The sequence below is a fragment of the Belonocnema kinseyi genome, chromosome 9, assembly GCF_010883055.1.
Source record: "Belonocnema kinseyi isolate 2016_QV_RU_SX_M_011 chromosome 9, B_treatae_v1, whole genome shotgun sequence".
Taxonomy (NCBI): domain Eukaryota; kingdom Metazoa; phylum Arthropoda; class Insecta; order Hymenoptera; family Cynipidae; genus Belonocnema; species Belonocnema kinseyi.
In genome coordinates, this window is record NC_046665.1 from 68320814 (window position 1) to 68335403 (window position 14590).

Sequence of the window (14590 nt, forward strand, 5' to 3'; positions counted from 1 at the left end):
GCTATCCTAAATGATAGGATTGTTCGGGCAATTGAACCTGTGTGGCAAGAAATGTATGAACAACGAGGCTCAAAGATAGGCGTAGCCGGATGTCGGGAGAACGTGCTCATCGATAGATCTCTCTGCAAAGATGCAGCATTCTACCAGCGTGACCTATCGATGGCCTGGATTGATTATCGGAAAGCTATCGATTCGACCTCCCATAGACTTATCATCTGTCTTTTGGAAATCTTAAAGGTTCATTCGCAAATAGTTGGGTGCATAGAGAGATTGATGCCGCTTTGGAAAACCAGATTTAATATCTCATCTGGAAAAAATCATGTGACAACTAACAAGGTCTAGCACTATCTCTAGCACTTCGCCATTCCGAAGGGTACTTATGCGGCAAACCTGCAGATCGAAAGTACAAGGTCACTCATGTATTTTACATGGACGATCTTAAGATCTATGCTAAAAACAGAGAGCAACTGCATCTAGCTCTGGGGATTGTCGAACGATATACTAAGGAAATTGGAATGGAATTTGGATTAGACAAATGCGCCAAGGTTTATTTGATGCGAGGAAAACTTAATGGCATCCCTGAAGATCCTGAGCTCGTTGATACAAGCGCCATACGACACATTTGCGCTGGAGAGACTTATACATACCTGGGTGTGCCACAGAGCCGCATTCAGGATGTGACATCTATAAAGGATACTTTCCGAAGCAGATACAAACGTCTCATCCGACAGATTTGGTCTTCCGAACTGTCGGCGAGGAACAAAGTATCTGCAATGAACATGCTTGCCGTCCCGGTACTACTCTATTCATTTGAAGTAGTTCCATGGACGAAGAACGAGCTCAAATCCCTTGATATCGGGACAAGAAAGGTTATGCACATGAACAAAAGCATGCATCTTAATTCTTCCGTTCCGCGACTGTACATCTCACGCCGTCAAGGGGATCGCGGAATATTAAGTCTTCAATGTCTTCACAACAGGATTATTCTGGGTACAGCACATAGAATTGCAAATGGAAGAGACTCTCTTCTTAAAATGGTCAGGAATCACGAAGAAGTGGGCAAAGGAGCGTTTCTGTACAAAGCAGCGAAGGAGGCTGCTGAAATACTTGGACTTTACTTCAGTATTAGGGGTGAGCAAAATGCATTAAATCTAATCTATCTCGAGTACTCACTCCTGAAAGCCCTTTCGTGAAACTTTCGTGAACAGCTCCTCGATAAGAGGATGCACGGTATCTTCCACAGAAGTGTGAACTATCAGTCAATGTCTTGTGAGCTAACGTTTGCTTTCCTTATATCGTCCGGATTGAAGTCTGGTACGGAGGGTTTCATCTTTGCATGCCAAGACGGTGTCATTTCCACCTTAACATACCGTCGCCACATTCTGAGCCAAGACATTCCCGATGATAGCTGCAGGGCGTGCCATGCACACCCCGAGCATTTAGCTCACATACTATCTAGTTATCCAACTCACGCGGGAACGACCTACATTCAAAGGCACAATGCGGCACTAAGAATGCTTTATTACCATCTCTATCACTCTTACGGCATTAACCTTAATATCGCTCCTCTAAATGTTCCTACGGAAATTGAGTCAATTGTCGAGAATGGGAAGTACCGCATATACTGGAACTTTATATTCTCGACAATTGTTTCTGTTGCTCACTCGAGGCCTGACATGGTTCTTCTTGACTTCAAGAAGCGAACCATGTTCGTTATCGAATTTTCGGCACCAGCTGACAAAAACATCATAACCAAGGAGAATGAAAAGAAAGACAGGTATCGAGACCTTATAAGGGAGTTGCAACGATTGTACCCGGAATATTCTGTTAAACTAATCGTCCTTATCATTGGCGCTCTTGGAGGTGCCAAGCTTTCACTTGCTAATGGCCTGAAAAGCATCCCTGCGTGTCAACAATATGCTAAAACACTTTCGGGGAAAATGCAGAAGGCGGTGGTCCTTGGGTCGCTCGGTGTTCTTAGGGTGCACGAGGCTTTTGCTGGATCGTCGTATTGATTCCTTTACAGACTGTAACCACCTATCTCACGGTCGTGAGACGTGGTTGTGGCTGAAATTTTACCGCGATTTCGCTGGGAGCGGGTGCAATTTTCCAGATTAGCACCCGCTCCCGGCGAAATCCTGCGGTTATCCTTATGAAAAATTTTTAATTATATATATATATATCAAGAACAGTATGAATTTGTACATAACTCAACAAGGGTAATATAAAATATGTATCTGGTAATATTGTAAGAAACGGAGGTCATGTAAACACTCAGAGGACATATTATGAATAAAGAAGAACAAGCCCAGTTTTTCAATTAAAATTTGATTTACAGGTATGTGAAGTATCTTCTCACTCTTGTTCTTCTACAACTTCCGTAAAGTCAGCAATCGACATGCTTGAAAAATATGGAACGAGCGTCGAAAGTTGCTTCGCAGAAATGGAAAAACTGCGAAGCGCTTTGTATTCTAAGGACAAACTTGTAAGTGAAAAAAATCTAACTTAATTTCTTGCCTTGGATAAGTGGGGTTAAAAAATTATTTCAATTCCTTTCTTACAGTTGGATGATAAGGAGGCGATCATCACGATTCAAAAAGACACAATACTCTTGACTCAAAACGAACTCAAAGATCTACACGCGAAGTTACAGGATAAGGTATTCATTTTTATCAATTCAAAATTTGTGTTAATTATATCCGGAGTAGTCGCTAAAATTCAACAACAAAATTTCAAGTCCTTGTCCGTTTTCCCTTGAGTTTCCAAAATTCTTTAATTTTTAATTGGGATCGTAGAGATTCGAAATAAAAGAATTTATAAGGTTTCCTGTTCAAAATTGAAGAATTTTCCATCGTGAACCTGAAAAATGGAACTATTCCAAAGTTGTTTTAAAATCAGATTGTTTTAAATTGTCAAATTGTGATTAATTCTACTTAAAATTGAACAATTTTGATTACAAAATAGTACAATTGAACATTTTTTGTGTGAAATTAAAAATTTAGCACACAGAAGTTTTAAATTCACAATTACGTATTGAATAAATCATTCAACTATTAAGGTTTCCAATCTCAAATAGTATAATTTTGAACAAATTTGAAGTTATTTAAAATTTTTTAATAATCTATAATACTTTAATCCTAAATTTACAATTGTTTAATTATTAATGCTTTCGATTTGCAAAATTACAATTTAAAGAGCATTAAAGTTTGATTTTTTAATTCTTTAATCAATTTATATTTCCATTTTATCAATTTTAAACGTTTTACTATAAAAATGGTAGAATTTAAAAATTTTCTGAATGTGAACGTAAACGATTAGAATTTAAATCTAAACAATAACTATTATTAAAAGTGAATGACTTTAGAAGTACAGAGTGTGAACTGAATATTACTTCATACTTGAAAATGTTACAAAATGAATGTTCCGAAATTTTTTTTTTTTTAATACCGGTTTAAATTATAAATTTGCTCTTATATCCCGTTTTTCCAGTGTCCCGGCCTAGCGGCCACCTTGCATTTTATCACTCAAAATTTGTAATTTCTATCAAATTGTATTTTATTTCCGGAATAATGTTTTAAGTCTTGCATGTTAGTTATTTCCAATCCAACAGTTTCTACCTTACCATCTTTTTCTGTTTGTGTCTGTGATAATTATTTGATAGCTTTTGCATGATTCAAAAGGTATGTGCATTCATTCATTTCTCCAAGTAAGGGGACGCCCATAAACTGCGTTACCAATTTTGAGCTATTTATCACCCCCTCCCCCCCCCCCACTTCCCAATATATCAATATGCCCACGTAACTTTGTGGTGAAGTATAAGTTAAAAGATTATTTTTCACTGCTCAAGGACGTATTTTCAATCCAAGTGGGTGAATTTTCAAACAAACAAAATTAACACGAATCAACTTTATTTTCAACAAAAAAGTTCATTCTTAACCAAGAAAGATGACTTTTCTACCATCAAAGATGATTTTTCAAACCAAAAGGAAGATTTTTCAAGAAAACAGTAGAATTTTTTTAAAAAATATGACTTTAACCAAATAGTTGAATTTTCAGCCAAATAATTTATGTTTCAACAAAGTAGTTGAATTTTTAACAAAATAGTTACATTTTTAACCATATTGTTGGAAAATTTTGAACCAAATGATTGAATCTTGAAACAAAAAAGATTAAAATTCTAAATTTCTAAATTAAAATTAAACTAATTATTTGAATTGTAAATTAATTAAATTAAAATTCTGATTGAAAAATTGGATTTTGAAACAAAAAAGATTAAAATTCTAAAATTTTTAATTAAAATTAAACTAATTAAATTAATTATAAATTAATTTAATTAAAATTCTGATTGAATGATTGAATTTTGAAACAAAAAAGATTAAAATTCTAAATTTTTAAATTAAAATTAAATTAATTAAATTAATACTCTGCAGAGATGTATTTTGAATGAAATGGTTGAATTTTGAAACAAAAAATATTAAAGTTCTAACAAAAATATTTTCATTTTCAACTAAATAGTTGAATTTGGTAGAAGATTGTTAAATTTTGAACCCGGAGAGTTGAATTTTAACCAAAAGAATTTATTTTCAACTAAGAAAGAGGAATTTTCAGTGAAACGAACTTTCAACAAAATAGTTAAATTCTAAACCAAATAGCTGCATTTTTAACCTACATATATTAATTTTTAACCAAGAAGAATAATTTATAATAACGAATTTTCAACAAAATATATGAAGTATCATCTAAAAAGTTCAATTATAAAAAAATGACAAGCTCCCAACCATTTTCAGCCAAATACTTTAAAATTTTTTTGATAAAAAATTAATTTTTAACAAATTAAAATAAATTTTCAACCAAATAGTTTAATTTTAAACCAAAATTATTCATTTTACACCAAGAATATAACCAAAAAAAAAGAATTTTCCACAAAAGAATTAAGTTTTCAAGGAAAAAAGTGGACTCTGTTAAAAAAACAGTTGAAATTATAAACCCAGCAAGATGAATTTTCACTCAAGAAATATGAATTATCCGCCAATAAGATAATCAAAAAATAAGAATTTTCTACAAAATACAATAATTTTCAACCAAATAGTTCGATTTTTAACTAGAAAATATCCATTTTCAATCATAAATATGAATTTGCACCAAGAATAGAATATTTACATTTTCAGTTTAAAAGATTAAGTCTCGATTTAAAAAAAAATGAATTTTCAACTCAAATAATGAATCTTTCAAAAATTTATTTCCAACAAAGTAGCTCAATATTCAACCAAATATGATATTTTTTATTTTACATTGTTGTTCTTGATGTTATGGTTTTTCATGCAATTTCAGCCAAATTCAACCAAATAGTTGGATTTTGAACTAAAGAAGATAAATTTTAATCGAATTGTTGAATTTTTAACTAAAAAAGATAAATTTTCTACGAAGAAGGGAATAGTTTTAGTTGAAAAAATAAATATTTAACCAAACAAGGTGAATTTCGAACCAGAAAAGAGGGTAACAGAGGAAAGAGAGTAAAGTCTGAAAACTTTGTTAAAATGTATCATCGGAAAACTTGCTAAACGTTATCTAAGTTCGTAATGTTACTTGCACTGAAAAATTGGCAACGTAGATTACGGAGAGCCCCTAAGTTATCTACGTTTTTTACTTTTTGAAGAAAAAATTTAATTTGCAGATCAATACGCAGGATGCGATCATCACTCATCTTGAAAAAGATAATAAAGAGTTACAAAATAAGGTAGCTTTTGTAAATATTTAATAAATTTAAAAAAAAAATTATTTATTTCGCTTGTATTATTCCCTGACTACGATAATTGCGATATTCTTTTTCGAAATTGTAGATTGAACTTCAAGTACAAACAATCGGTCACTTACAAAACGCCGTGGTTCAAACTAAACGAAGTTTGGACCAAGTGGGGCAGAAATCAATGAACGAAGTGAGTGAATTATGGACTTCAGTATCGCCTACAGTATTCAATCATGGGAATGTGCACGATGTTTAACACGTAGCGAGTGTTGTTTTACTAAAAAAAATTCGGTCTTCAGCTTCGAAAACAGACCCGTTTCAGAAATTTAAATTATTCTCCATCCGTAAAAATAAATGTCCACAATCGCACGTTTTAAAAAGATGCAAATCAATTTTTAGTTTTACTCTATTTAAAAAACATGCTGCTTTTGCAGTGACGGAAATTATTATTTAAATTAGTATTATTATGATAAGGTACAAATTGCGTTATATTTATGTAAATAGGCATCGAAACGTGCGTTATTGTAAATAAAATAAATATTCTAACAATGATTTTTTGTGTGCTTTTTTAATTTGAGTTATTGTGTGCCTTTTTGACAATGCATGGTGTTTTTTTTTAGAAATAATACTACTGCGAAGAACTTCAATCAGTAAGTGAAAAACTAAACTTTGTTTAAATTTATATAAATTCTGGAATAATTTGATTTAGTTCACAAATTTTAATAGTGGTTTTATTTTATTTTTAAATACTGTAAACGAAAGACTTGAGTTTCAGAATGAGAGAAAGAACGAAGCGATTCGTAGATTAAACATTTACCTCACAGAAACGCAGCACCAGTACAGCCAATGTTTTGCAGAGGCAAGTTAAACACTTTATATTTTTTTTTTTTCAATTAGCCTTTTTAATTTATTATTCACTTAATATCAAAGGCAGCAAAACAAGATTCTTTACTAGAAGTTCAACGCGATTCGATTGATTCACTGCAGCAGAAAATTATTTACAAAGAGTATAATGAATTGTTTAAAATAATTCTTCTTCATTGTATATATTCAGCTAATATTTATTACTTAGAGGTAAGTATCGAATATTTATATTACAAAGAGTAATCAATATAACTATAATTATTATAAATGCAGAGTTTGTAAAATGAAAATAAAATTGATTACAAAAATGAATTAAGTTTTTGAGTTTTAATTGTTTGCTTTAATTCCAGGGTATTTTATTTTAAAATTTGATATAAAAATTAATTTGAAAAATTGTGTAAGAATTTGCTCAAGATTTTTTTATTTATAGGATCAATTGCGAATTCGTACGTGCGATTGTGAAATTTTGAAATCTCAGGTAATGAATATTTTAAAACAGAAAATTCGATCATGCAATTTTAAATCAAATTTATTTATTTATTTATTTTTTGTGTTTTCAGATTGATAGTCTCCAAAAGAGAAACCGGCTTCTTGATGAACAATTCAAAAGTGCAAACATTTTGTGGGAAAAGACAGAATTGGAACTAAAGTAATTATTTTAATTTAATAAATTTAATTAAGTATTTAAAAATAAATTGAAACTAATTGATGCTGAACTAATTTGAAACTAATGTGGACATATTTTCAGATGCTGTCTAGAAAAGCAAAAAAAGTTCTTTTTGACGAAAAGCGTTGAATGCAAAATAAGTGACCAAGAAATTGAATGTTTGCAGCAAAAATCTAATTCCCTGATGGAAGAAAATGCGAATTTGAAGACAGAACTTGAAAAGTATAGAATGGATTTTGAGATTATCAAAGAAGAATTGCAAAAGCAGAGTGAAGTATGTTTGTGCATTCCAGATTTAAAATCCGAACTCCAAAAACTTAGTAATGAAGCTATGAAACTTAAATCGGAATTGGAAAAAGAAAATGAAGATTTAAAGTTGGAACTGAAAAAATGTCAAGTGGAATTCCATATTGTTGAAGAGGAATTGAAAAAGCAGAGTGAAGAGTGCATTCCTAATTTAAAATCAGAATTGGAGAGACTAAATTCTGAAAATGAACAATTAAATAGTGAGTTAGAGGGAGGAAGAAAACTAAATGAAGAATTGATGGAAAAATTGCAAATAGCAAAAGATAAGGGAATCAAACTTGAGGAACGATTATTGAAATTGGATGTTAATCAAAGAGAGGTAATTGAAAATATTTCTGATATGATGAATTTATTTATTTTTAATTTGTGTACATCGCTTTATAGAAACTTGATTCTTCGGTTGTAAAAGACGAGTTATATAAACGCAGTTGTGAAATAAAATCTTTGACTGCTGAAGCGAAAGACAAACAGGAGGAGCTGCAAAAGTTTCAAGAACTTAGAAACGAATTTCAGGTCTCAAAATTAAAAAAGATCAAAAGTTTTGATAATTTAAAACTAAAATTGAATGGAAAATTTGCTTTTCATATATATTCTTTAATATTTAACTACAATGGTAAAAATTCGTTTAAAAGTAAATAATACTGAATCGCGATTACAGAAAATGGAAGAGTTGAAGAAAATAAATGAATTAAAAGACAGAAAACTAATCAAATGTAAAGAGAAATTCGGGCACTCATACGATGATATCATTATAAAAAATGATGAGGTCAATTGAAATTATTTTTAATTAAATTCACTTTTAAAATTAGATTATTATCAAATATATTTATTTTCAGATAAAAAATCTGCAAGAGCAAATAAAATGCTACGAATCTTGTATGGCTGAACAAAATGAAATAATTGAGCAACTAAAGGAAAAATTGCTCTCCACTGAGCAACAAAAAGAAAACTGTATTTCAGAATTGAACAACTCGAAAGAAATGATTTGCATTTTGAAGAGCTTATTAAAAGAAAAGTCAGATTGTATGGTCAAATTGCAGGCAGATTATCAAATGATTAAGGTAGAAAAATAATTTTTAAATATAACAAATTGAGCTTGAATTTCTTTTATAATAGATAAAAGAACGTATTCAACTTTTTAATTATTATTCATTGTTTTAGAACGACAATAAGATTATGAAAATGGAGAATGGTTTGTTTGAAAGTAAGGCAAAAGAAGACATTTATGAGTTAAAAAGCAAGGTAAATAATCTCGATACTCTTATTAATTTATTCAGAGTGTCTACTCTACCTGGAATAAACTCGAAATGGCAAGGATTCTTAATTGATAAAAGGAGTATCACAATACTCCACTATTTTGTTGAAAATTATTTAACTTTTTGTTTGAAAATTCAAGAGTTTTTTGCAATTTTTTTTCTCTTGACTGAAAAATCTTTCCTAGTTGAAAATTCTACTAATGTAGAAAAGTCGCCTTTTTTGTTGAATTAAACTATTTTTGATTGAAAATTAACATATTTTTTTATTGATATATCACCTAAAACATTTTTTCAGAATTAATCTTTTTTGGAATGAAAATTTAATTACTTGTTTTAAAGCTGCACTCGTTTTGTTTAAATTGATTGTTTTGATTTAAGACTCTTTGGTTTCTTTAGATTCTTTGAAGATCTCTTTGGTTGGAAATTGAGCTATTTTGTTAAAAATTTGTATTTTTTTAATTAAATTTTTTTTTTAATGTAATTATTCCAGCTGAAGATTCATCACCTCGTTTGAAAATGTAACTATTTTTTAAAAGTTATTGTTGTATACTGAAAATTAATTTTTTTAACTGAAAATGTAAGTATTCCAGTTGGATATTTCATCATTTTAGTTAATAATTCATCTCTTTGCTTCTTTCCGTTTTTATCTAAAAACTTAATTATTCAATTTTTGTTGAAAATGTATATTTTTAAATGAAAATTCATCGTTTTGGTAAAAAATTCAACTGCTCCAGTTAAATATTCATCTTTTAGCTCAAAATTCATCAGTTTGGTTGAAAATTAATCTTTTTTAATTGAAAAATGATTTATAGTTGAAAAAGTGTCTTTCTTAGTCGAAAATTTTGAAAAGTCATCACTTTGGTTACAAATTTTTTTAACTAAAAATTTAATTATTAAATTTTTAGTTTAAAATTGATCTTTTTGGTTAAAAATTCAATGATTCCAGTGAAATAATCATCATTTCAGTTGGAAATTCTTCTTTTTGGTTTAAAAATCATGTATTCCAGTTGAACATTCATCATTTTAGTTGAAAAGTCATCACTTTGGTTATAAATTTTTTAAATTGAAAATTAAATTTTTTTTAACTAAAAATTTAAGTATTCCAGTCAAATAAGGATCATTCCAGTAGAAAATTCATCTTTTTGGTTCAAAAATTTAATAATTTCTTTACTGATAATTTAACTATTACATTTTTAGTTAAAAACTGACATTTTTTAGTTAAAAGTTCAACAATGTGGTTAAAACTTGATCTTTTTTATTTTAAAATTCAACTATTTGGTTTAGAAAGCATGTACTTTGTTAAAAAATCATCTTTTTTGGTGAAAATTTAATCATTTTAGTTTAAATTTCATCAATTTAGTTAAAAGTACATGTATCTTATTAAAAATGCAATATTTTTACTCGAAAAGTTAAAAATTAAAAGCAGTTTAAATTTAATTTGTTATTCCAATTAATTTTTCTTAAGTATGCACTGTATATTAAGTTTAAGAAGATAAAATCAAAATTTGTTTAAATTATTATTTAAATTGATAAAATGCGAAATATTTGGAGGGCTCAGTTCCATAAAAAAAATTATGCCTGGAAAAAACTTGTGATACCTGGAAGTATCCTAGAAATGTCAGGGAATTTTTCTCTAGGAATTGTCTAGTTACACTTTTATTACAAACCTCTTTAATTTATATTTTCGAAAATAATTCATTATTATATTTTAAGATAAAGGAAATTCAAATACAGCTTTGTATTGCGGAGGGTAATTACAAAACTGTTACTCAGGACTTTAATAAAAGTCAAGAACTTCTACTGAAGACTGTGAACCGCGAGGCTGAATTACAACAAACTCTAACGAACGTGGTAATTTTTTGTAATTCTAAGGAGCTTTTTTACCCTTTTCAAGATTGTTCACGAATTTTTGAATTCATAGGAGAAAAATTTTTATTCCAAAATGAAGTGTGTGGAGAAAGAAGAGGCAAGACTGAAAGATTTGGTAAATAAAATGAGGGAAGAACTTGAAGAAGCGAAAGAGGAACTTTCTTCTAAAAAAATGGAACTTGAGCAAATTCAATCTGCTTGTAATCTTTACTCCAGTCAACTTCAAAACACACATTATGACGTAAGTTTACAAATATTTTGATAAGAGATTCAGAAAGTTTTTTAAACTATTCGAATTTAAGCAAACGTTTTATTTTTTTATTTTAGCTTCAGGGTTTAAAAGGAAATCTCCTCAAGTTGGAAGAAACGAATTGTTACTTGAAACAAAAATTACAAAATTGCCGAGAAGAATACTCTTCGCTTTTAAAACAGAAAAAATTGCTCGAACAAAATAACTGCAAGTGCATAAACGAGGTATTTCAAATTTTCTCCACTTTTCTAATTCAACGCTTCTTTTTAGCGCAAATAATTTCACATATTTTCATTCAGCGAAGCGGAGTTAAATAGAATTTAAGATTGAAAATTTACAAAATTGTACAGTTTCAAACTTAAACTTTTAAAATGAAAAAATTCTCACTCGTGAACATGAACTCTTAAAAGTAAAGAATTCATAATTATTGAAGATTTTTAAAAGTAACAATCAGATTTGCTAGTTTTAAGTTGAACTTTTTAACTTAAGGCGCTGCTAAGTTGAAGAGGGAAACTTTTTTCTGAAAAATAAATAAGTCAGGATTGTTATGATGATCACCACTGGAAATTAATTTGTAGCTGGAGGGCATGCACAAATCTTTGATCGGCTTGCGAAAGGAGTGCAAAGTTAAGACTAAATCCCTGGCATCTATGACTGTCGAATTGACTCAGGCTACAGCCAGCAGATCGGAATTATGCAACGAATCTCAATATGTTGTTTCTTGTATCCGGGACTGGATGGAAGAACAGAAAAGTGTCGTGGATTCCTTGACTTCAAAACTGAAGACAAAGCAACAGCAGCTTATAAATCTCAGTTTCGAAAAGAAGTAAGATTTTTTTTTTAAATATCTGAAAATTTAATTTTGTTTAAGGCCAAGTAATAATAATCCGATTACACATTAGGGTGGTCTAAAAATGCATTGAAAATGGTTTTTTCTTGAATTTTCATGCATATTCCCCCTAAATTTGATAGAATTCATAAGAAATGCTGTTTTTTATTATATTTAGAAGACCCAAAACCCCCATGAAGTTTAACAATCAGTGAAAAATTAGATTTTGCTAGTTTTTTGCGATATATATTACTTTTTGTGGTTTATTTTAATATGAATTGTTATTAATACATACAATTTTACTTTGTACTGATAATTAGGAATTTAAATGCTTTTTTTAAACATTTTGTTATTGTTTATAGCCATTTTCCCGTATAATAGTTACAAAGTTGCACGCGGTTCGGTTTGCATTTTTGAACTTGCTTTCAACATCTCAGTTATAGTAAGGCAATAATCATTTAAAGTTAACAAAAGTGCTTATGTAAACAATGTATTATTATTTATAACAATATTCTTTTAGAATAATGCTAAAAAGTTACTTTTTCTCATAAATTTTCCATGTTTGGTCCACTATTCAATTAGAGTGAGATCATAAGTAATTCAGGTTAACAAACCCATTTTTTAATAATATTCTCTTTGAATAATGCTAGAAATTTGCGGTTTTTTTATAAATTTTTAAACTTTTTTTCTACTTTCACTGGTAATGATTAATAATATTTAAATTTTATAATTGTTTAAACAGTTTATTCTTGTTTAATACCATCTTCTCTTAGAGTAATGTTAGAAAGTTTTGTTTTTTCGAACAATTATCAGCTTTTCTTTGACTCTTTACTTATGAACCAATAATAAATGAACATCGACAAGAATAATCTGTGAAAATTAAGTTTTGAATTACAAAACGAAGTTTATTGCATAGCCTGAAATAAAATTTTGGAAGGAAACAATTTGTCATCGATGATAACATAAATGTTTAAATAAATTAAAAAAGTCTCGAGGAAAGTACATGAATAATTTTTAAGATATTATATAAGAAAACTCTAGCCACAATAGATAAGATCACTTAACAAAACGATTATCTTTGATGTATATTTATTATCTGTTCATAATTAAAAAGCTAATCACAAATTCAAAATTTAAGAAGAAACCGAAAATTTCTACAATTACTCTGAGAAGATATTTTTAGACAAAATCTTTGTTAACTTTCATTAATTATTTCCTTTCTCTGACTGAATCGTTGAAAAATTCCGGTTAAATGGAGACTTTTTACATCTATTCTAATAGAAAATTGCTATAAATTAACCATCTAATTATTAGTAGAAAGTAATATTTTATGTATTAGAAATAATTTTTACTAAAAGAAACCGCAAAAAAATGATAATTAAATCTTTGTTTTATTAAAATACAACTGTTTTGTTGAAAATTAATCTCTTCTGTTTGAGGATTCAACTATTTTGTTGAAAATTCGTCTTTTTTCATTCAATGTTTTTTTTTAATTATCAAATGATTGGTTTAAAGTAAATACATTTTTCTAATCCATTTTTTAAATTCAAAATTCATATTTCCGGCTTAAAAATGGAACTGTTTTGCAGAAAAACCTTATTTTTTCTTGAAAATTAAACTATTTTTATTAAAATATAACTATTTGGTAGAAAATTAACTTTTTTGTTAAAAAATCATATTTCCGTGTTAAAAATCAACTTTCGTGCAGATAATATGTTTCTTTACTTAAAAAATCAACAATTTCGTTGAAAATTCGTGCTTTTTTGCTTAAAAATTAATTTTTCATCTGAAAATGTAACTATTCCATGTTTCAATGGAAATTTATCATTAATATGTAAGTTGAAAATTCAACTGCTTAGTAGAGCTTGCTCGTATTCTGTCGAAAATTCATATTTTTTGTAGAAAAATCTTATTTTTTGAAAATTTCTTCTTTTTAGTTGAGAATTTAACTATTTGATACCATTTTTTTATAACCTCAACTGATTAAAAAAACGTTTTTTTGTCTGCAATAAATTAATTTTCGAACTAAACATTTGACGATTTCATTTTCGGTCCATAAAATAACTTGTTTAGTTGAAAATCCAACTGTTTGGTTTAAAATGCATATTTATTTATTGAAAATTCATCTAATTTATTGTGGATTCAACTTCTTTATTAAAAAATCGTTTTTTAGTTTAATTCAACGGGTTAAAATTCGTATTTTGGTAGAAAACTGATAATTTATGGTTAAAAAATGTCATCTTTCTTAAATTTAATCTTTTTTGTTTGAAAATTCGACCATTTTATTGCAAATACATCTATTTAGGTTGAAAATTCACGTACTTTAAAAAAAATCTTTTTTTTATCAAAAATTAAACTGTTTCGTTAAAAATGCATCCTTTTGGTTAGAAAATGCATGTTTTATAGTAGACAATAACATCTTTCCTAGTTGAAAATTCATCTGACTGCCAAAAAATGGTCTTTTTTGCTTGATAAGTTAACTATTTGGTTAAAAGTTCCATTATTTTGCTAAAAATTTATTTTTATTTCTGGGAAGTTCAACTATTTTGTATTTAATGCAACTATTTGGTTCAATTTGAATTTTTTGTTATTAAAAATTCATCTCTTTTGGTAGAAAAATATTTTCTTTGAAAATCTATTGTGTTCAAAATTTAATATATATTTCGACTTATAATCTTAGATATTTAAAGTGTTTCATAATGAATGCAGTATGTTATTTACATTGATTTTATTTTAAAGCATTTATTCCTCTTTTTTTTCTTAAAACATCACGCTCTTTCCTTAGTTTATAAAGAATTTTTGC

The 14590-nt window shown here is 28.5% G+C and overlaps 1 protein-coding gene across 4 annotated transcripts in view; it reads left to right on the forward strand.

Annotated features, from left to right (window-relative positions):
- LOC117179596 (centromere-associated protein E-like) overlaps positions 1-14590 on the forward strand; it is a 37984-nt gene that overhangs the window by 22694 nt on the left and 700 nt on the right. For 3 of the 4 annotated variants that reach the window (XM_033371567.1, XM_033371568.1, XM_033371566.1), the window contains 11 exons: positions 2339-2485; positions 2564-2659; positions 7041-7088; positions 7171-7259; positions 7359-7902; positions 8420-8644; positions 8745-8825; positions 10553-10690; positions 10761-10949; positions 11036-11182; positions 11537-11784. In XM_033371567.1, the coding sequence (XP_033227458.1) occupies positions 2339-2485; positions 2564-2659; positions 7041-7088; positions 7171-7259; positions 7359-7902; positions 8420-8644; positions 8745-8825; positions 10553-10690; positions 10761-10949; positions 11036-11182; positions 11537-11784 (1952 nt within the window). Of the gene's footprint in view, positions 1-2338; positions 2486-2563; positions 2660-5674; positions 5738-5840; positions 6271-7040; positions 7089-7170; positions 7260-7358; positions 7903-8419; positions 8645-8744; positions 8826-10552; positions 10691-10760; positions 10950-11035; positions 11183-11536; positions 11785-14590 lie in introns of those variants that run through there. The other variant, XM_033371569.1, reaches the window with a different exon arrangement.